The sequence below is a fragment of the Amblyomma mixtum genome, chromosome 1 (genome assembly GCF_055824585.1).
Source record: "Amblyomma mixtum isolate Tamu chromosome 1, ASM5582458v1, whole genome shotgun sequence".
Lineage (NCBI taxonomy): Eukaryota > Metazoa > Arthropoda > Arachnida > Ixodida > Ixodidae > Amblyomma > Amblyomma mixtum.
Genome location: NC_143012.1, coordinates 35,797,951 through 35,819,989, shown reverse-complemented (window position 1 = coordinate 35,819,989; position 22,039 = coordinate 35,797,951). Strand labels below are relative to the sequence as shown.

The following is a 22,039-nucleotide window of genomic DNA, read 5'->3' as shown; positions in this document are numbered from 1 at the left end:
GTGAGTTCAGCTTCCCTTAGCAAATGGTATGACATCTCTATCTGTCCTAGTAGTTGAAATATCGACATACTAAGACAGCCACATGTCCAAAATTTTCATGCCATTAAACTGTCTGCTCCTGCATAAATTCAGCCCACACGATGATCTGAATATAATATTATGGTCAAAATGCTGATTTCTTGAAGGAAAAAATTGGTACAGTTGGAAAACAATAGCTGCAGATTCCACAAATGTCATTTTTTGAAAATCGATTTTTTGGTCATTTTTTGGTCTCAAAGACCAGTGTCCCCTGTTAAACGCAAAAATCTTCACTCAAACTGGCCGCCCTTCGCCGTCAGGTTTCAGTACTTTCCACAACTGCAGCTTGTTGTAACAATGCGGAAGACAGGGCCGGGCTAACCTCGCTCTTTGATGTGGGGGGGGCTACCGGCTCCCCGTTTGTTTCTGCCACATCTGGGGCTGCCGGAGGTGCAGCGTCCCCGGTGGCCAGCTGGCCCTGGTTCTCCGCAGGCGACAACCAGAACTCCAAGTCATCCTGGAAAAACAATGGTAGAGAAGCGACGACATCACGACAGTGTTCTTTCCTGTAGTTTCAGCAACTCTGTCGCAGCATGAACAAAACGGGGACAACGAGAGACAACAATCATGGCAGGACGAGCGATGCAGCGTTCGTCCTGTTGTGATTGTTCTCTTTCATTGTCCCCATTTCGTTTGCGCCGCGACAAATTCCTGTACTATGTATCAACACCAACTGGCCCAAACTTCAGTACTTCTGCACAGCAACAGCTGTTTGCGTGAGGGGAATGTGGATGAGCTATGTGTTTGCAAGTTAAGCTGCAAGTTTAATTGTGATGATAGCAGTCAAATGGGTTACGTGATGCACATAACGCGTTTTACATGGGTCCATTGTTGCTGTTATCTCCCCCCAACTTCTCTGTGTTCCCGTTCTGTGCGCAAGGTCCGGCGTGAGCCAAACCAGACACAGAAAAAGAAAAATTGAAGGGGACACTTAAGTTTTGCTTTAAGGGGGGACACTGGCCTTGAAAAGAAAATGTTATTAATTTAGTCATAGTTATGAAATTTTCAGGGCACATGTATTTTTGTGCGCTGATTCTAGATATGTCATTTAATTTCATGTAAAACAATCCCTTGAGCACTTATGCACTTTTTATGCAAGTATTTTGCGGAGAATTTTGAAGAAAATTAGCTGCAGGAAACTCGCTGAAATGTATGCCATTGGGTTCTCTTGACACCAAGGAATGCAATAAGGGTAAAATTATCATCCTGGCTCTAATAGAACTCGAGTTATAGGGTACTGAAGCTGCCACTTCAGAAACAGGAATACACACTTTCCTTCTTATTTCTGAAGCGACAACTTCAAAACTCTATAACTTAAGTTCTATGATAGGCAGGAAGACAATTTCACTCTTATTGTATTCCTTGGTGTCAAGAGAACTCAATGGCATACATTTCAGCGAGTTTCCCGCAGCAAATTTGCTTCAAAACTCTCCGCAAAATACTAGCATAAAAAGTGCATAAGTGCTCAAGGAATTGTTTTACATGGAATTAAATGACATATTTAGAATCGGCACACAAAAATACATATGCCCTGAAGATTTTGTAACTGTGGCTTCATTAATAAAAATTTTTTTTTCAAGACCAGTGTCCCCCGTTAAGGGTATAAACGCGATAGCGCTGATGGGTCATTGCCCATATATGCAGAGTTGGTCATTCTCTGCTCTACATTCACAGATCCCCAGGAGTCCTCATGAGGCTGGTGGAACAGTGGTGATATGGTTAGGCGATGCGCTACTGCCCTGCACTGACAGGTGCTGCCACACAAACTGGTGGGGCTTGAGCAACCCTGGTTGGTCTTCCTGATTAATCTTTAGGGACCAACCATTAATTTAACTGCCACCGGCCACCTAGGTTGCTTTTGTGAGGATTTTTCGCTCACAAACAATGACGCCACCGCCGACGACAATGCAGGCTTTTCTGGGACACTGGCTCCTTAACGCTCTCGCGTTAAAAGTAGAGGGCACCACTGCAGCAGCTCACCTTGATGCCTGTGGGAGCCTGGTCGCCCATCTCCTCCACCTGCCTGGTCTCCCGAGATTCCGTGACATCGTTGGCTTCGGGGCGACTTCGCCTGTGCTCCTTGGATTTATGGTGGTGCTCTTTCTTCTTTTTCCTATGCTTTTTGTCAGAGTCCTTGCGAGAGAGAGAATGAGAAATGGGTTATGGGAAGCTAACGAGCAGCGGTGTCGGCTACAGACCGTCACCCTTGCTAAGAAGAGGTGACTGGGGGAGAACACAGAGGGCTACGACCCGACGATACGGGATAAAACAAGCAACCATGTGACCATAAAGAAAAAAAAGAGTAGTTAAGATCTGTAGGCAATGAAAGTAAACACGCCCATTACGTGTACCCATATAGACAGCAACCTCCATGGCAAATACCATTTTCACGCACAGAGTACGGTCGGCAGCGGGCAAGTTGTACTCTACCTAAACTAATCAACTACTATTATCAACTAGGTATCGATGTACTGACACTAAATAATCGACGCCTAACAGAATTATTCTTGTAGTTAATATGCATCACATCTCACAAGACAGGAATGAAAAAAAATCAATTCTGAGCGCAATCATGTTTCTCTGTGTCTCTTGTGTATGACATGCATCTGCCTTTTAAGATTTTCATCTTTGATAACCATGTCCTATTTCTACACAGTTTTCTGTTAAAACATATATGTTATCATAAATGACAAATCTGAGTAATATTACTGTCTTTATCACCCTTGACCAGCATCGATTACATGTTTTTTTCTTTTCTTATCAGTGTACGTATCTTTCTTAATTTTTTACATGTACTATAGCCTGTCACTGCTCGAGGGGAGGACGGGGCTTTTGTCAAGCTGCAAAACTTGCAGCTTTTTCTCCGCCGCCCTTTTTCACCACCTGTATACTCTGTTGGTGAAATAAATGCTCATTGATTGATTGATTGATTGAGTATACCTGTGGCTCACTCACACTATGAAAACAAGGAACTGGTGGCCATTTTTTTAACAGCAGGGGAAGCATTATAGGTGCACAAGCTCCTTTACGTTTGTAGTTTTAACATTTCTAAGCAACTTGCAGTCCTCACTCCTATCTGCCAGAAAAGAATTTGTGAAAAATTCAAATTCTCCAAAACATTTTGCCGTGACAAGCTTCTATTTTTAAGTGCTCAACGTGAAAGGATAGTCAAAGGCTTATTCAGTGGACACTTATGGTCCGAATAATATGAAAAGAGCTGCGCTCAACTGTTACGTAAAGGAGATAAGAAGCTTTGTTCTACCTATGCACGAGGGCACCAGCATAAACTGCTGGCACATGCAGAGAGCCCTACCTAATATCTGCTAGCTGAAGCCAAAGCCTGTGCCTTGTTATCATGGCCACAACTATACAATAAAAGTTAAGGTCAACACATGAAGTTCAAAAAGACTAGGATTCTACAAATACCATTCGAAAATTGCGACTACTCAAGTGAACTGCAATACTGAGAAACCTAGAAAATTTTCAAGAAGTCAACGTGAGAAAAAATGTGATCAACTTCAGCCACAGAATCTCCTCTGACTTCTGATTTCCATGTGGCTGGGAAGAAGTGATGGCGCGTGAGATCACACTACGTACTTCAATTGTCAGCGCTTGCAACGCACACAGACCTTTCAGTATAATCTGAGTTTTACTGAACTGTCTCTTTCTGCTCCACTTCGTTGGCAGTCACAAATTCTTCGCTTCGAATCTAAAATTATTTAAACAAAATAATTAGTCTCATCTCGATAATTTGAACTCATATTACACCAAAAAATTATTCAAATTAAAGAAAACCTAATCAGGATTCCCCTCGCTAACATCCGTAGTTCACAGGGCCAAAGAGTCAGCTTGGAGAAGCTGAAAGTTCGAATTAAGCGAGTTCTAATTGTAGATACCCAGACTATAATTGCATTATGTGTGCTTTGAACAAAAAAAAAAAAAAAACACTACAGTCAAGCCCACTTATAACAATATTCAAGTGCCATGGAAATACCATTGTTATATCCAATAATTGTTATAGCAGGGTTGTGCTGAAAAAAAGAAAAGATGACAAACTTCACCGTATTTATTGGCAGTAAGTACAGTGAAAGCTCGTTAATTCGACCCCCGTTAATTCGGAAAATCGGCTAATTCGACGCGCACGCGAGGTCCCTACAATTATACATAGGAGTCTATGGGGCGAAACTCTCGTTAATTCGAACAAATTTTGCCGTGCGTCGGTTAATTCAACTCCACTCCGCCGCTCGCCAAGCCGGTGCGCCGAGAGCAAAAAGAAAAAAACTGCCGCGAGCGGCGCTACTGTACGCTGATAGGCCATCTGTACGGTCATCATCGTCAGCAGCGTGAGAGGGCGAGGGAAGCGAGGTTAGCGGCGGCCGAAGCGGCCTTCGTTTTGGCGCGTGTCGTCGTTTCCACGTGTTCTTGCTGCTACGATCGCAGTTATTTAACCATAAGGCGGCGCCTTTTTTGGTAATTGCGCGCTTTGTCAGCGTGTTTACTGCGCTGCTTGTTGTTGCTATTTTGTTGCGACTGAGAGAAAGAGGAAAAGAAATTGCACGGGCCTGCCTACTGGCTGAGGGGCCTGCCTACTGGCTCAGCCGAGCCACCACCGCTGCCGCGTGCAGATAGAGGAGAGTTAAAAGATCAGAGGAAAGATAAAGAGAAAAGATAAGACGCTCCCCCTCCTCCCCGCGCTGCTTTCGAATGGGTAGCGCGCAGTTCCTGCGCGCCTCGCCTTTGTGTCCTGTCAGCGGACCGAGGATGAAATAATTGAAGTGACAGGCGCTGATGACGATTCGTCGGAAGGTGACGATTGTGAGCAGTTGTCCCAAATGCCGCAGAAGCCTTGTCCGTGCGGGAGGACTTCTGTGAACAAATCCCTGATGGTGCGTGTGCCGCGGAGCACCTGGCAGCTGTTAGAGCTATCGTAGTCGCTCAAATTCGCTCGAAAAAGCAGGCGACGATAAGATTTCTTTGCCAAATAAAGGTTACATCCTGTTGCGGCAAACATTGTTTTTTGTTGTTCATTCGATAATTCGACATTCGGATAATTCGACAATTTTTCGCGGTCCCGTCAGTGTCGAATTAACGAGCTTTTACTGTACCCGGATGGGTTTGATTGTTCTAATGCCTGTAAAAGCTCGTTAATTTGAACTGCAGGGAATCGGAACAATGTTCACCGTTCACCAATGACCAAAGCACCGCCATCACTGTGCCACTGGGAGCTTCGTGCACCTCCACGTCACAGGAATCAAGCCGTCTTTCCAGAAGATATTCTTATGGGAAATTCAAGAAGCATGCAGAACTAAGGTCGCGGTGACAGCTGACAAGAGAAAAACCGCGCTGGCTGCATGCGCGCGCACTGCACCGACTGATTGGGGGTACGTACAATGCGCGTAGCCAATGCAGCAGCTCTCCTGACGCGATGACACCTGCCTCTTTTGCTTTCGTGGCGTTGCTGCGCAAGCTTAGTCCATTGGTCGGCCCCCCACATGCGCGCTTTTGTGTTTTAAGCATGGTTTTGCTGGTGTGGTTGCAGCATTTCCTTCTTTTTTTTTCTATAATGGTTGACACTCAATTACCAGATTTAATTGTTATAACCAATAATGTGCCTTGACAGCATTGCTATAAGCAGTTTATTTTACCATAGAACACGTGGCAAAGCTGTTGGTGCCATGACTGACCATTGTTATATCCAATATATTGTTATAACCAGTATTGTTATAAGTGGGCTTGACTGTATTTGCACATGGCTAAAAAAGCAGCCCTGCTAATCAGTGGTTGAGCAAAAGTGCCAAAGACATGTTCCCGTTTCAAAAATAACGGAGTGAGTGAGTACCCTGTGTTTCCTAGATGGCTTCCCTTCTGCCTCTGGTGCCAGCTTTGCGCTCCCTTGTGCCGCGGCCAGGCTTTCGTGCTGGTACCGCGGCTGTGCTGGTACCCACTCCCCTTCCTGCAGAGGTCTGCAACATTAACAGGGACCATGCATGAAAAGAAGGCACGCTGGTTCACTCGCGAGACAGCAGCTTACAGGTCACTCAGATCACTGCTGGCACGAAATGGCAGGCACTATCAGCGGCAAAAGTTTAGGGGGCCCACATTCTCAAGAAAAAAAAAAATTTATCGTGGCAATGCCTCGTCCCTCAGTCACATGGTATTGGTTTGGTTTGGTTTGGTTTGGTTTATGGGGTTTAACGTCCCAAAGCGACTGAGGCTATGAGAGACGCCGTAGTGGAGGGCTCCGGAAATTTCGACCACCTGGGGTTCTTTAACGTGCAATGACATCGCACAGTACACGGGCCTCTAGAATTTCTCCTCCAAAGAAATTCAACTGCCGCGGCCGGGATCGAACCCACGCCTTTTGGGCCAGCAGCCGAGCACCATAGCCACTGAGCCACCACGGTGGCTTAGTCACATGGTATTGTTACCAGAGGATCGAAGATGCAAATCTCCTCATGCGTTCCCATATTTCAGGCGAAAGGATTATGTGACTGCATCAAAATAAAATTTTTACCACACACTTGTGTCCCGTAAAGTTTTGCTGCTGGTAGTACGTACTAGTATCAGCAACAAATGAAACGCGAACAAGAAAACTGCGATGGCAACATAAAAACACCAGCACATCAGCTCATGGAAAGAAAACAGAAGCGAGGTTGAATAACACTTCTGAAGAACAGTCTTCATGCCTTTGAAGTTCGCCTTCGAAGTCAAAATAACTGGAGATAGTATTGAGCTTCCCCTGGCTAAGAGCTTCGTAATTTGATGTCCTTGGCTCAACTGTTTTGTTCGCGTTTCATTTGTTGCTGATAGTACTGCATTAGTGAGTACTGCGTGCCTGCCACAGTGCAGTTTTATATGGTGTGGAAACCCAATTTATTGACCTTCAGGGGACTGCACGAAACCACTGTATAATTAGTGCATCATATGATCTGAAATTTCCTCCAATGAATGCATTGGCAAAACAAATGTGTCCAGTGCTCTGGCTATTCACTCGTATGCACTCTGTTTCTTAGCTGTTTCTTAGGGTGTCCCTCAGTTTCACGCCATCTGCAGCGCAGACCCTGGCAGCGCGGCAAGATACTCTGTGCAGGTAACATCATGGCGTGTTGATCTTTTGATAAGAGCTCCCAAAAGTGTGTGTGTGTGTGGGGGGGGGGGGGTGAGGGGGAGGGGGGGGGGTAGTTAGCAGAGCACCAAGTGTCAGCAATGGCGGCTTGCTCCGCGCCTGGATACACCGGTGCATACTTGGAAAGTCAGCAAGCGCTCAAGCATCAGATAGCATTATAAAACAGCCTCTACACTAAAATGTTCTCGAGGAAACAGGACCTTGAGACCCAGAAGCGACTTGCCAAGCTAAAATGCCTAACCCTTCTCACGGAACAGCTAATGCTTAAGGGGGGACACTGGTCTTGAAAAAAAATTTTTATTAATGAAGTCACAGTTACGAAATCTTCAGGGAATATGTATTTTTGTGTGCTGATTCTAAATATGTCATTTAATTTCATGTAAAATAATTTCCTGAGCACTTATGCACTTTTTATGCTTGTATTTTGCGGAGAGTTTTGAAGAAAATTTGCTGCGGGAAACTCGCTGAAATGTGTGCCATTGGGTTCTCTTGACAGCAAGGAATACAATAAGGGTAAAATTGTCTTCCTGCCTATCACAGAACTTAAGTTATAGAGTTTTGAAGTTGTCGCTTCAGAAATGAGAAGGAAAGTGTGTATATTCCTGTTTCTGAAGTGGCAGCTTCAGTACCCTATTACTCAAGTTCTATGAGAGACAGGATTATAATTTTACCCTTATTGTATTCCTTGGTGTCAAGAGAACCCAATGGCATACATTTCAGCGAGTTTCCTGCAGCAAATTTTCTTCAAAACTCTCCGCAAAATACTTGCATAAAAAGTGCATAAGTGCTCAAGGAATTGTTTTACATGAAATTAAATGACATATCTAGAATCAGCGCACAAAAATACATGTGCCCTGAAAATTTCATAGCTATGACTAAATTCATAAAATTTTCTTTTCAAGACCAGTGTCCCCCCTTAAACATTAGTGTTAAACACCCAAAACCATCTCGTGAGTGTTTCTTTAACTTGCACAAAAAATCTGCACCTGAGATTTACGGCCAGTGTTCAGCATCTTCGCTTTATCTCCCCGCGACTGGCTGGCACCGTCGACAATCACAAAGTCATCGGATCGCGATGTGCTCCAACAAACGACACCAAACACCGGTGACATGAACATAGCTGACCGCATATTTTTTTTTTAAGGACAGACGGACGAGCGGCCAAGTGGGTGGGCCGATGTATGATATGAAATTTCGACTGTCACAGAAAAAATCTGTAGAGTTTTTTTTTCCCCCAAGTAATGAGCCCATCCACCCAAATTGACGTCAAGTTTTCTGGAAAAAAAAGTGGGCTCATTAAGCAAGTAAATACAGTATTTCAAATCCGACCCCCATATATTTTCTCTGTTCCAAACTTTTAAGTACATTCATTTCAGAGATGCAAACTGACTGAATTTGTATAATGAGCTAGAACAGATTCACAAGATACCATCACGCTTATCTTAAAAGTGTGTCTAATGTAAGTCTACAAAGCAACGTAATTTGTACAGTTCGCATCATCCCTGTGTACAGCAGTCGGGCAGTACGTACCAGTCAACAAAAACAAATTAGACAGCAACCCTAGACATCCGGTAAAGCACTCATACTCACATGGCTTGGAGGATCCATGCAGTCCTACTTCCAATCAAGCATTTCCTCAAGAATCTAGGTTTTGCCTTGTTTGAAAAACTGAACGAGCACGCTACAAAAGTGTGATACAGACTTTACGGGCTTTATAAATTAAAAAAAATGCTAAGGCAGCCAGGTTTGTTTTTGAGTTGACCACCATGGCTCATAGCCACGGCAGCCTATCAGGCATGGGGAAAGGAAAGAAGACGGTGGGAAGGAGGCCTTACTCTTCCAGGTCAATGTCCAAGGCACGGTGCGGATCATCGGCATTGCGATCGTCGTCGTCATTGTCAGACAGCCGGGCACCTTCGGGCATCTCGCCCACCGACGTGTTCACCACTCCCAGTGGTCCGGGAGGCTCTTCTTCTTCCGTGTCCGAAGCGGGGGCGAGCGCGGACGCCTTCTTTCTCCTCTCTTTGCCTGGACAAACAAAGTCATGCTTCATCGATCGCCGTTCATCAATGCTACCCTGACTCTTCCCCACACCTCTACGAAAACTACTACAGTCGATCCACGACACACCAAACTCGATGGGGATCACAATTTTAGTTTGATATATTGATAAATTAATATACAGTAATCCCTCGTTATAACGAAGTCAGCGGGACGGCGAAAAAATTCGTTATAAGCGATAATTCGATATAAGCGACCGCTCGAAAAAAGCTAAAACAGTCGAGATTTAATTGCGCCACAACTGCGAGGAAGCTGGCGGACGACCTTGAGCCGTTGCCTAGCAACCGCTGCAGCTGGCGGACGCCGCACAGCGTCCGAGCGAGCGAGCGCGTCGAGACCGGCCGTGGGCAGGCCGGCCCGGCTCAAAGGAGCGCGCCCTACGTCATCATGACGCTGCCGCTCTCCGCGCTCGCGTTGGCTCCCGCTTCCCGTCGTCGCGTTTGCCGCGGGCGGCCTGTCGTTGACATCTAGCAGGTTGGACGCAAGCGGCGCGCTGCGATCGGACGCTGCGGCGCCGTTCGCAACCTCGCGCCGCGGTGAATCGCGCTCGCTTTTCGCACATGTGTTCCCGCCGTAACAACAAAATTCAGAGACCCTACCACACATTTAGACCGTTTGTCTAGTCGAATGGCGCGAATCGGTTTGGTTTGGTTTAGTTTATGGGGTTTAACGTCCCAAAGCGACTAAGGCTATGAGAGACGCCGTAGTGGAGGGCTCCGGAAATTTCGACCACCTGGGGTTCTTTAACGTGCACTGACATCGCACAGTACACGGGCCTCTAGAATTTCTCCTCCAAAGAAATTCCAGCCGCCGCGGCCGGGATCGAACCCGCGTCTTTCGGGTCAGCAGCTGAGCACCATAACCACTGAGCCGCCGCGGCGGCGAATGGCGCGAATCGAGTATGACCGGCCACTTTTCCGCATCCAAGGCACCGCGGTTTTCTGGCATCGCAAATCGCGAGGAAAACTTTATTTTCGTGTGGATTCTGTCACGGGGAACACCAGGAATGCGCTTCCGACCGAGATTAACGGTTCGGGTGCGCTGCACCATGGAATTTGGCCCCGCTGAGCAGGGGACACTTGGCACTCTCTTGGTGCCCGTTCTTAGGCATGTCATCGATCGTGGGTTTGATACTTTTGTGGCCTGTTCTATGCCTGCATGAGTCTAATTCGTCGGCGGTATTAATTTGGCACTGCATGTGCAAAGGGTCGCCGTGGCTCGGCGGCGGCGACGCCTCCGCTCGCCACTTCACTCTAAGCGGGCCAAGCTCTTCGTGCGCTTCGAGTAATGCGGCTTAAAATGCATGCGTTTGGGTCGGGACCGGTAGAAATTTCGAATAAAGCGATATTTCGAGTAAAGCGATTTCGTTATAACGAGGAATTACTGTATAAGAAATGGCAATAGATAATTTATCTGTAAGCTAGAAGCAACAATACACTGCATCCATGCTGGTGGCGCACTTCTTGCACCAACCTGCTGCCCGCCAACCTTCCGGCAGCACACCACACGCTAGGCATCGCTAGGCCTAGTCTGCTTTGCATCAAAGCCACAGTGGACAGTGCTTTGGAACTAACCACTGCCTGCTCTAACAGGTTTAATCCTGTTATCAGCAAAATATACACATACTATAATCTAATTGAAACTGAATCCCAGTTGGTTTTTACAATGCCTTCAGCAGCAAAACACGCCAGACAAGAGTCACCACGAGGCTTTGGTCAGTTAGGCTGGCTTCACCACACGACAAGATGTGCCACGTGGAAAATGAGTGTGAGGGATAAAAAGCCATCCTCCAATCCACACCCCGTTCATCTCAACACGTAGTTTTACAAAACACACTAGCACTGCCAGCAGGTGACTAAGGCTGCACAGACGACCTGTCTCCGCACGTGAAAAGTGATTGCGGAAACGTAGTTAGGAGCAGCGCCACTTGCAGGGGCGTGGCATGCAGTAGACTCCCTTTAAGACGAACTCCAAGCGACCATGAAGACTGTTCATCTTATCAGAAGTTCATCTAATTAGGAGTGCTTCTTAAAATGATGTTCGAGCATGCAGTGTGTGTCCAAATACTTTGTATATGTGAACAAAGCCATGAAATAGTCTTTTAGGAAAAAAATAATTGCAACATAAGCATTTATTGCACTACTAGTGCAGTGCATCAGGCACTGTTGAGTGTTGCCCAGTCTGTTATTTTTTTTGTGTGTCTGTGGAGAAAATCCTCTGCTTGCTACAAGTGTAGGCATATCACTTAACCTTCCAAGATGTCCTTCAGTGCCCTCACAGGGGAGGAGCAGCGACAGTTCTGCTTTCACAGAATCGCCCTTTCAACGGAGACGTGGTTAGGTCTCTGTGCCTCCCTGCGTCGCATAGATCGTCGCAAAAAAGCTTTCAATTTTTTGGCTTTTTTTTCTTTCCTTCCGCTGAAATACTGCTCGAATGGTCGAGTAAAACTGCATGGCTTGGGCTCGGCTGGTCGTGAAAGTTCATCTTAACCAATTAGCACGTGTGCAGTGTACATCTTAAGCAGATTTTTTTTTGCATTGACTCTATGGGAAACCAAACAAATGACCACCACTGTTCATCTTAACCAAGGGTTCATCTTAAGCGAGTTCGTCTTAACGGGAGTCTACTGTACATGAAATGTTCCGATGAACAGGAGTCCAATAAACACGAACAATACTGCTATACTTTTGTATAGAATTTTCGAGTGGATGTTCTGACTGTTCGATATAAACAATAACTTGATACATCCACAGTGACCTCGTCAAGCACATCGCAACTGTGAGCAGTTTCATTTTAATTTGCTCAAGTAAAATTGAAACAGCTCACCTTTCTTGAGCTTCTTTTTCTTTTTCTTCTTATCACCGTCGCCAGCGTCCACCCCATCGGCAACTTCCCGCTCCTTGCGGCTGGCACTCAAATACTTGTCGGACGAAATCAGACCTGGGAAACAAGGCAGGACATTTTGCCACTGGCTGCCGACTCCCGATGCTCAAGTACTTTTTTTCTCTTCCACCATTTGAGACTGACAGCTATAAAATGTCAAGCCATGGATGCTAACAGACACATGCTTAATGTGAGCACAACAGGAAAAACATAGGCACTGGGATCGAAGAGAAGCATGTGCAAGCTTGCCAATCTGCTGAGACATGCTAGGGCCTCACAGCAACCCACTAAAGTTCCAATGAGCAGATTCTGGACATCAATCACTTCAACAACAGTTTACAGCCAGTACAGGTGTACATATCTTCTACACTGGCATCAGGACTGTGTACTTCAGAAGGGATAACCACCATAGAGTTTCTTACTATTACCTAGAGGGAAAGCTGGCAGCCCGTCTATGGGAGTTTGCATGGCGACTCCTCGAGACCACTTCAGCCACCATGGGCGCTCAAAGCATCATGGGGCGGTGAGCTAATTGTTGCGGAACTGCAACTTTTGGCCAAAAAATAATAGAAAAATAAAGCTGTTTGATAACTACAAACGTCATAACATTCAATATCTTATCTAATGATTGCAACAAACGAGCAGAAAAGGATTTAAGTGCAAAGTTTGCCCAAAATAAGAGACGACTCACTCTCCTATTGGCCTAGTAATGACCACTATAAAAACTAATATTTCGTAATTAACGGGCGCACTTTTAAAAGTAAATATGTTTTCAAAAAAAAAAATGTTTTTGCTTAAACACTATAACAGGTTTTTAATGGCATTTCGGAAAAGTGAAACCTTTTATTGGCGTCGTGTGTCGTCGCGTTTTCATTACTATTGGTTTTGCCCACTGCGTTCGCGCGAAAGTTGTCTGCGCACACACGAACAACATTTTCGGAATGAAAAGTCTTAGTAGTGCCACTCCGTGCTTCCCAAAAACTACGACTGTCTCGCAACAAGTAGCTCACCGCCCCATGATGCTTTGAGCGTCCATGGTGGCTGAAGTGCAGCACCGCCAGCTTTCCCTCTAGGTAATAGTAAGAAACTCTATGATAATCACTGTACAAAGCCATCCACTCTTACGGTGATGACCACGTGAGCATGTGGCCGCACTCCGTGGAGCACCAGTCTATCCGGCCCGGCTGCGTTTGAAGAAGTGACACAGGCGGATCTGGAAGAGGTGCTTCACGATGCCTGCCACCTCACTTTTGTGCGCCACCAGGTTGGACATGCTAGCACTCCACTAACCGTGACCATGTCCCCGCATGTTCACCATAAGCGTGCTCATCCCAAGAGTGCATGACCCTGTACATTATACTGCAGCGCCACCGCTTCGGCACGCGGAAGACGACGAAGCGGTGGGCACGCGCAGGAGAACGCCGGCTCGCGCAGCAGAGAACGCTCTGGACTTCGGCCTCGCCGGACGCTGCCGCCGCTGCTCTGTCGCTACCTCTTATCAGGCAGCCTCAAATAAACGTGGCCGTGGTCGCCTCCTGGGCGACCTCAACACTGGCCTCCACAATACCTTCATATCACAATGTTTCAACTTGCACTTCTCTTCACAAATGATCGCATGCTGAACAATTCAAAAAGTAAAGATGTCCTTTTCTGCAGTGAAAAAGCCACAAGCAATCGCAGCTTTAAGGGGGGACCCTGGTCTTGAAAAGAAAATTTTATTGATCTAGATATAGTAATGAAATTTTCAGGCCACATGTATTTTTGTGTGCTGATTTTAGATATGTCATTTAATTTCGTGTAAAACAATTCCTTGAGCACTTGTGCAATTTTTATGCAAGTATTTTGGGAAAGTTTTGCAGAAAATTTGCTGCAGAAAACTTGCCGAAATTCATGCCATTGGGTTCTCTTGACACCAAGGAATGCAATAAGGGTAAAGTTATCATCCTGGCCATCATAGAACTTGAGTTATAGGGTACTGAAGCTGCCACTTCAGAAACAGGAATACACACTTTTCTTCTCATTTCAAAAACGACAACTTCAAAACTCTATAACTCAAGTTCTATGATAGCCAGGATGATAACTTTACCCTTATTGCATTCCTTGGTGTCAAGAGAACCCAATGGCATGCATTTCAGCGAGTTTCCTGCAGCAAATTTTCTGCAAAACTTTTCCCAAAATACTTGCATAAAGATTGCACAAGTGCTCAAGGAATTGTTTTACACGAAATTAAATGACATATCTAGAATCAGCGCACAAAAATACATGTGGCCTGAAGATTTCGTAACTCTGACTTCATTAATAAAAATTTTCTTCTCAAGACCAGTGTCCCCCCTTAAATGCACAAATGGTTTCTAGCGCATGCTGAGCAAGTTTTGTGGACCCACTTTTCTGTGTTCAAAATTTTAGAATCAAATGTTCACAATCACGGATACTTGGTCTCGCAAGTTAGAAGGGAAGGTAAGCAGGCTGCAACGAGGCTATGGGTCCAGCGATGCGACAGTCAAGATTGTGACACTGATGCTGGGACTTACCAGGAATGTGAAGAGGCACCGAGAGATCGATTTCGGTCACCGGAATGTCATCGAGGGATGCCCCCTGCAGATGCCCGTTGGCTGACTGCAACACAAAAGTGGACCGCTATCAAAAGCCGAGACCAGCAAAAGAGATTCCGGAAGCTGGGAGTAGACTGCTTAAGGGGACACTGAGGAGAAATTGAAGTTGACTTGCATCGACAGAATACCAGCTCCTGATTACAAAAACGCCACTCATACTGACAACAAAGCTCTTGTAACGTAGAAAAGAGCAAGAACCAAAATACAGGTATCGCCGCCACAGGCCAAACTCCCAGGTGCAAGCTTCATGACGTCATAGGACAAAACAGTGTTGCTAGAACCAATAGTTCTAGCAACACTAGGATACGAAAATCTACGAATCACTGAGGCGCAGCAAATGCTTGCGCAAATCTCCTTGACGTCGCCAGATGGCGCCACGTACCCGATAGCTACGCGCGCTCCTGCAGCGCCGGGACCAATCAGCGTTTGCTCTCAGCGGTATGGGGGCTCCCGGTATTCCGCTAACGGTAACAAGGTACACGGTATGCTAAAGGCGTCTATTTGCGAGAACTTCGCTGATGACTTCGAGAACGGGATCCATTGTAACGCTGGCAAAACACCGGTGCAAATGTAAACGAAGCGACGGCCGCAATAGCCGATAGATGCCTTCAACGTGCGGCCGGCGGTAGCTTTCTTTTTGGCTGCTGCTGGGCCGCACTGCTGGCCGCAAGAAATCACGGAGTCTGCGTTACGTCATGTGAATGTCATGTTTCACGTCACTTAGTTCTGTGTCGTCATAGCAGAATCCCAAGTTTGAATCAGAGCGGCGGGAAAAACTATTTCAACTTCGAATCCAAATTTCTTAGAAATAAATGCATCTTTCGCTGCCGACCAAGTGGCAACAAAGCCATGAAATGCCGAACTATCAGATTTTGCTATAAAAAAAATATTAATAGAGCTCTCCTCAGTGTCCCTTTAAGGGGGGACGAGGGTCTTAAAACTAACTTCTTTATTTATGGCTAGAATCTGATGAAATTTAGCACACAGATGCATTTTTCTCTTCTGATTGCAAATATGTACCGTATTTACTCGCATAATAGGCGCACTTTTTTTCCAGAAAATCCGGCTCAAAGTTCGGGGTGCGCCTATTACGCGGGGTAAAATTTCCGGAAATTTTTTGACGCACTAAAGTGAACATACCGCATAAACGCACTCGTGTACGGGCCGCACCCTGTTTTCCCGAAGAAAATATTTAAAAAAAAAAGATCCGTTTAAGGGCCGCACCGAAACTTTCCACGACCCACGCGGGAATCGCCTTCGAAATGCACGCGCCGAGGCCTCCGCGATCGGCTCCGGCTGCGCGCAACGGGCGCTTGATCGCAGAGGCCACAGACGCCGCCCACGGAGGGCGCCCGAGGCCAAGGTCATCATCGTTTTACTCCGCCGCGAGCTTTCGCTATCCATATCGCCATCAGCATCTCCAGCTCGTTTTTTTTTTTTTGTTTTTTTGTTGCTGTCAAGTGCTGGGATCTGCGGTAGCGCGATAGTTCATCGTGGTTTATGGCTTTGCCGCGGAGCGTTGCTGTTTTAGCTCGACGGGCAAGCACCTTAATAGCTACACGGCTGGGAGTTTGCTCTCGAACACGGCAAGCGAGCGGCAGGTTGGAAATTCGACGTGGCCAAGAAGTGCGGCAGTTGCGACTGCGGCGTGCCTAAATTTTCGTACGCGACTCCAAGTGCCGAGGTTTTCGCGGGCCTAAGTCGGGAACGTTTCCGGCTGGAGACGAAGCTTTCCGAACAGACGTTTAAAGAGAGCATCCCTGAAAACTGTGTGCGGCTGTTCGACGCGATGTCGTACGTGCTGTGGGTCCGCAGCAGCTGCGACGGCAGCAGCACTAGTAGGGACTAGTAGTCAGTTCAGCAAAAACTGTTAAAATAAAGATTGGGGGCGGGGGGCGGCGAGGCGTCGGCTTGCAATCGTGTAAATACAGTATTGGTCACAGTGCCAAGTTCGGGGTGCGCCTATTATGCGCGGAAATAAAAAAATCTGATTTTTCGCGACCAAACTAGGGGTGTGCCTATTATGCGAGTGCGCCTATTATGCGAGTAAATACGGTAATCATTACTGAGCTGGTGGTCTTAAATCTGACGAAGTCTAGAATGTAATTAGGTAATTTCTTACGCAGCTTTAATGAACTTTCTCACTGCAATTTGTTGCCTTTATCTACATGAATTGATAGCCAGAGAGTTCCCATACCCAATGACATTCTTCGTTTTTCTCTAAAGGCATGTCATCCTGACATGCTATGTCGAGAGTAAGAGGTAGCAGTATTTGACACTACAGCTCGTTAAGCTAATTGTAAATTGCTATTTATACGTGGCCTAAACAAAAAAGTAAGAATGTCATCGGGTATGGGAATTTGCTGGCTATCAATTCATGCAATTAAAAGCAACAAAATGCAATGAGAAAGTTCATTAAAGCTGCGTAAGAAATTACCTAATTACACTCTAGAATTTACGATAACTTTTGATCTGAGACCACCAGCTCAATTACGACTACATTTTTGAAATCAGAAGAGAAAAACGCATGTGTGTGCAAAATTTCATGACACTCTAACCAAAAATAAAAAGGTCTGTTTTAAGACCCTCTTAAGGATCAGTGTAGGTTTGGTTTGTGGGATCTAACGTCCCAAAGCGACACAGGCTATGAGGGACACCGTACTGGAAGGCTCCGGATAACTTTGATCACCTGGGGTTCTCCAACGAGCACTGACATCGCACAGTACACGGAGGATCAACATTGATAGTAAGAGAAATCTGCACAGTAAACTCTCAATCATACAATCTCTATGGAGACCAAAAGCTTGTTCCAATTACACAGAGTTTGAATTAAGGAGAGCGTTTTCAATACAATTGATGCTGACGAAACCAAAGCATCTAAATCTGCACTCAGCTTTCATCTTGAAGTCCTGCAGTTATCTGCATTTGTATCTTTTTCTTTCGGTCACCTCATGATATGTACTTCTTCCGCATATGATAACTTGCACGTCATCAATGTTTAGTTCAGTCAATTTAAAATGCTTGGAGAGTGTTATAAGAAAACTAAATATTATCCGAATTTTTTAAGACCATAAAAATGTAAAGGCACTTCTAGTCAAAAACACATTTTGCCGCCTTCAAAGCCTCACCTTACAAACATGGCGACTGCCATTATAACACAGGTAAGAAGAAAATTTCACACTTAAAGGTGCACTGAAGAGGAATCTGAACTTGTCTTTTTTCCGCGGGAACTCGATCTACACGTTCCGAGCTTTCTTAGAAACTGCGATTTATTGCCCTGTGTGGCCGATTTCCATAATTAAATCAAACTAACGTCCGGCTCCCGCCTTTTTTTTTTTAATTCTCCCTCGTACGGTGGGCGGAGTCGACCAACGCGTGGAGTGCCTTTCACCCAGTCCCGTGGCAGCTTGCCGCTCTGCCATCGGCGGAGTAATATGTAGTAGTCCGTAGTAGCAAATAGTCCGCGCGTATATTTAATTCTGCGGGCTTGTTTTGCAGCTATATTATCTGCGAATGAAACTATTTATTCATTGAAACTTAAAAAACAAAATAAAGCAAAAGCAAAGCCTCCACGGAGCTGGCTGAAAGGCACTTCACGTGTTGGTTGACTCCGCCCACCATACGAGGAAGAATTAAAAAAAAAAGGCGGGAGCCGGACGTTAATTCGATTTAATTACGGAAATCGGCCACACAGGGCAATAAGTCGCAGTTTCTAAGAATGCTAGGAACGTGTAGATCGAGTTCCCGCGGCAAAAAGACAAGTTCAGATTCCTCTTCAGTGCACCTTTAATACCCTACTTAGATGCCCGCAGACACCGGTGGCATGCATTTTCACTAACTCCATTCAGCACAGTTTTTCACACACAAAAAAAACAAAAAGCCTCATATCTAAGCTAAGAAGGGCTTGTTTTATATGAAAATGAATGCCACACATGGAATTGGCACAAGTTTCATCAATAATCGGCAAAAAAGAAATTCAAGGAAGCCCAAAGGAAGTGCACATTTGTGCACATGTTGTGCTCAAATGTGCACAACACGGTCCCAGACGTGATGCAGTGCAAACGTACCCTGCTCTTGGGCATGGCCTTCAGGTAGTGGGGATTGCTAGCCTGCTCTTGCCGACGGGCTTCTCTCATCTGCACAAGGGATGAAGAAGAGAAACAAGTGAGCTAAACAAACCACTGCCACACACACACACATACAGTCCTGTCTAGCATGAAAAACTACCACAATGTTAACACTTCGCAAACAATGTTGCACCCACCCTTGCATCTTCTCTAAACCTGACGTGCTACAATGTGCCACATTTGCATAGAGAAAAACTAATTTCAAAATGCACCCTGAAGTGTGTCTTGCATTCATACTTAGAAGGTAACAGCTGGCTCAAAATTAACAAGCCTTTCCCTTCTCTGCCAAGCCAGAATCCCCCTCTGTGAGACATAAGTAGGGCCCGGAAATTTAGGCATTTGCCTAAAAATGCCTATAAATGCCTAAACGAGGGATTTTTGCCCTTGCCTGCCTTTCGGTCACTTTTTAGGAAATTCTACCTATTTAACCGCAATCTTTGCCTATAAATGCCTAAATCCGGCACTTCCGTCCTCGGTGACGTTTTTCAATTTTGAGACATACGTCTATGTATGGTGAAAGGCACGCGCCGATGCACGCACAAAAGGCGCGGGTCTCGCCGAACGTTTTTCTCGAATTGTAACTTGAACGTAGTGTTCATCTCGAAGTGTAGCAAGAGGCGAGTTTGGAAAGAGACCTGAGATACATTAGTGCAATCTTCTCAACATTGACGGAAAGAATGACAAAGTTGGAAACATCTGGACTGTCAATAGATGAATCGCTGAAGGAAGTGGCAGAAGTACCGTAGCACTTCGGGGAATGGAAGAAAAGGGCGCCACTGCTTCTACGATGATGCTACAATTGGTAGAAAAAAATAGATGCCTAGAAACAATTTCCCAAATCAGAGTCTTTCTACGCGGAGACGATACGGGCACATCACCTGAAGGCCTAAGCCTTTATCAACTGTCACGTTTTAGGTTCGCGCCACTAAGTTCATGCGATGTCCAAAGAAGCCTTTTAAGGTACAAAACTATGCTTAGCGAAAACCGAAGGAGCTTCACGCTCGAAAACCTGAGAATGTGCTCTATTGCTTCAGTTGAGGACTCTGTACGCTTCATGCTTGACTTATAAATCTTGTACTTCTGAATAAAGAGTATTATTCAAAGCGCCTATTTTTGCTTTATAGAGTTTATTTCAGTGTTTTTTTAGAGCCTAGATGCCTGCCTATTTAGGGGTTCTTTAGTGCCTAAATTTCCAGGCCCTAGACATAAGCCAGCAGGAAAAAAAAAAAAAAAATTCCAAACAGTTTCTTGCTCCGAATCTGTAACCCAAGGCCAAGAGACAAAATTTTTGCGGCATTACTACAGCAAACTGCCCCTCCTTTGTACTCTTATATAGCAAAACAAAGTGCTCAGCACGCCACTGGCAAGCCAAACAGAAGAGCTATTTTGCACTGCATTACATGAATTCACTGCACAGCTGCCCTGATTTTCTACACTTCCACGAGTTCTTCTAATATGCCTGTTCTTTTTCCAATTCTACTTACTACTTTGATTCTTTAATGGCACAACATAGTAATGTGAGTAAATATATTAAGCAGGGCCCACTCAGAAAAAGGTCGGTACGAGGCTAAAACCTCAGTGAAGGCTGTGTTAAAACAGTGCAGAAACTGCACTTTGTACAATAGCCGCACTCACATTTTCAAGCTCTTCTTTCGTAGGCTCATATTTCTTCTCCGAGAAGTGGGATATCACTGTACTCCTGCAACCAATAGGGCAATGCGCTGTAATTAACTCTCGTACGAAATGTTGTCAACAATGGTTTATTGTTTTATTAATTTTATTAATTTGCATGTCCCTAATACACACCACACATTTCATAAACAAAACACCTTGTACAGATATTTAGCCACTGTTTCATTATAACTGTCTTTATTCCCCGACCGTTCCATGAGCTTGTCGCCATATCTTTCATAAAAATGTCAAGTTATAATTTTGTTTGTTTCTGTATATTTCTGTACATTTTGTTCTGTACATTTCTTTCTGGATTGTGTTGCTTCATTGCCGTCAATGCCAGGGGGACCAAGATTTTTTTTTCAAGCCGTAAAGGAACGGCTTTTCTTCTTGGCCCCTTTCACAATGTGTACGTCATGTTGTGAAAAACAAATAAAATGAAAATGAATGAATGAATGAATGGTTCACATGGAATTAGAAGTCTCCTGACACCTTAGTGCGTATTGCAAGAGAACACTATCACCTCTTGGTGCAAACGGCAAGGAAAGGCAAGGAAAAGACATTATGATTCATTCCTCATCTTTCCGCACTGCTTTCACCATGGATCGCAATCAACTCGCCCGTCTATCCATTCTTCTCAGTTTCAGTTCCTTATTGTCAACATGTAATGATTATTCAAGAGATCTAACTCAAAGGCATCAATGAAAATGAGACCTTAAGTTAGTTATATGGGGTTTTATGGCGCATAAGCTACTATGGCTATCATGCGCCAAACAGAAGGTTAGATGATGTTATGTTAAGTGTATAGAGGTTACATTATAATAGATTTAAAACATTGGCTTCTTTAGAAACTTACAAACAAGTGAAAACTCGACAAGTGTTTGCTCGCGTAAAAGCAATGCGGGACGAAATGGAATTTGTTCATTGTAAAATACCGTAAAAAATTTTTTTCTAAGTTCTTCGAGATGCGAACAAGAAATTAAAATGTGATTTACTGTGAGCTCCTCACCACACATTTCACACGCAGGTTTGTCTTTTTTTGTTAATAAGAAGTTGTGGGTGATGTGTGTGTGAGCTATGCGTAAACCACATAAAATTACTTCGATAAAACGCTCTTTATGGCGGCATGATTTCCATTCTTTTAAAATGGGCTTTACAGTATGCAGCTTGTTGTTTCCTTCACTTTCCCAAGAAGCTTGCCACTTGGCTCTTAGTTTGCTATGTACTAACTTCATGTAATCCCTAGGAGGCAAATTCACATGTTTTATTTCCATGGTTCTGATTTCCATGGTTCTGAGAACTTAAAGATTATATAATTTAATTATGTGCGAAAGTATAAGTCTCAACATCCAAAATCTTGTACGCAAGGTGCGCCAACAACACCTTGTACACTGGACTTCAGTACGGGCAAGATCTCACAAGCGTATCTGCCACATCACGCAATCAGACTAGCTGAAATACCAGCAGAACTGTTCACCATG

General features: G+C 45.0%; 1 protein-coding gene across 1 annotated transcript in view; it reads right to left on the bottom strand.

The window, feature by feature from the left end:
- Window positions 1-22,039, bottom strand: part of g (adaptor-related protein complex 3, delta 1 subunit-like garnet) — a 71,370-nt gene that overhangs the window by 11,697 nt on the left and 37,634 nt on the right. Inside the window, exons 19-26 of the mRNA XM_089547580.1 lie at window positions 20,523-20,586; window positions 18,828-18,896; window positions 14,680-14,764; window positions 12,092-12,205; window positions 9,040-9,232; window positions 5,918-6,041; window positions 2,059-2,211; window positions 401-535 (exon numbers count right to left, since the gene is read on the bottom strand). Of these exons, the coding sequence (XP_089403706.1) occupies window positions 401-535; window positions 2,059-2,211; window positions 5,918-6,041; window positions 9,040-9,232; window positions 12,092-12,205; window positions 14,680-14,764; window positions 18,828-18,896; window positions 20,523-20,586 (937 nt within the window). The remainder of the gene's footprint in view (window positions 1-400; window positions 536-2,058; window positions 2,212-5,917; window positions 6,042-9,039; window positions 9,233-12,091; window positions 12,206-14,679; window positions 14,765-18,827; window positions 18,897-20,522; window positions 20,587-22,039) is intronic.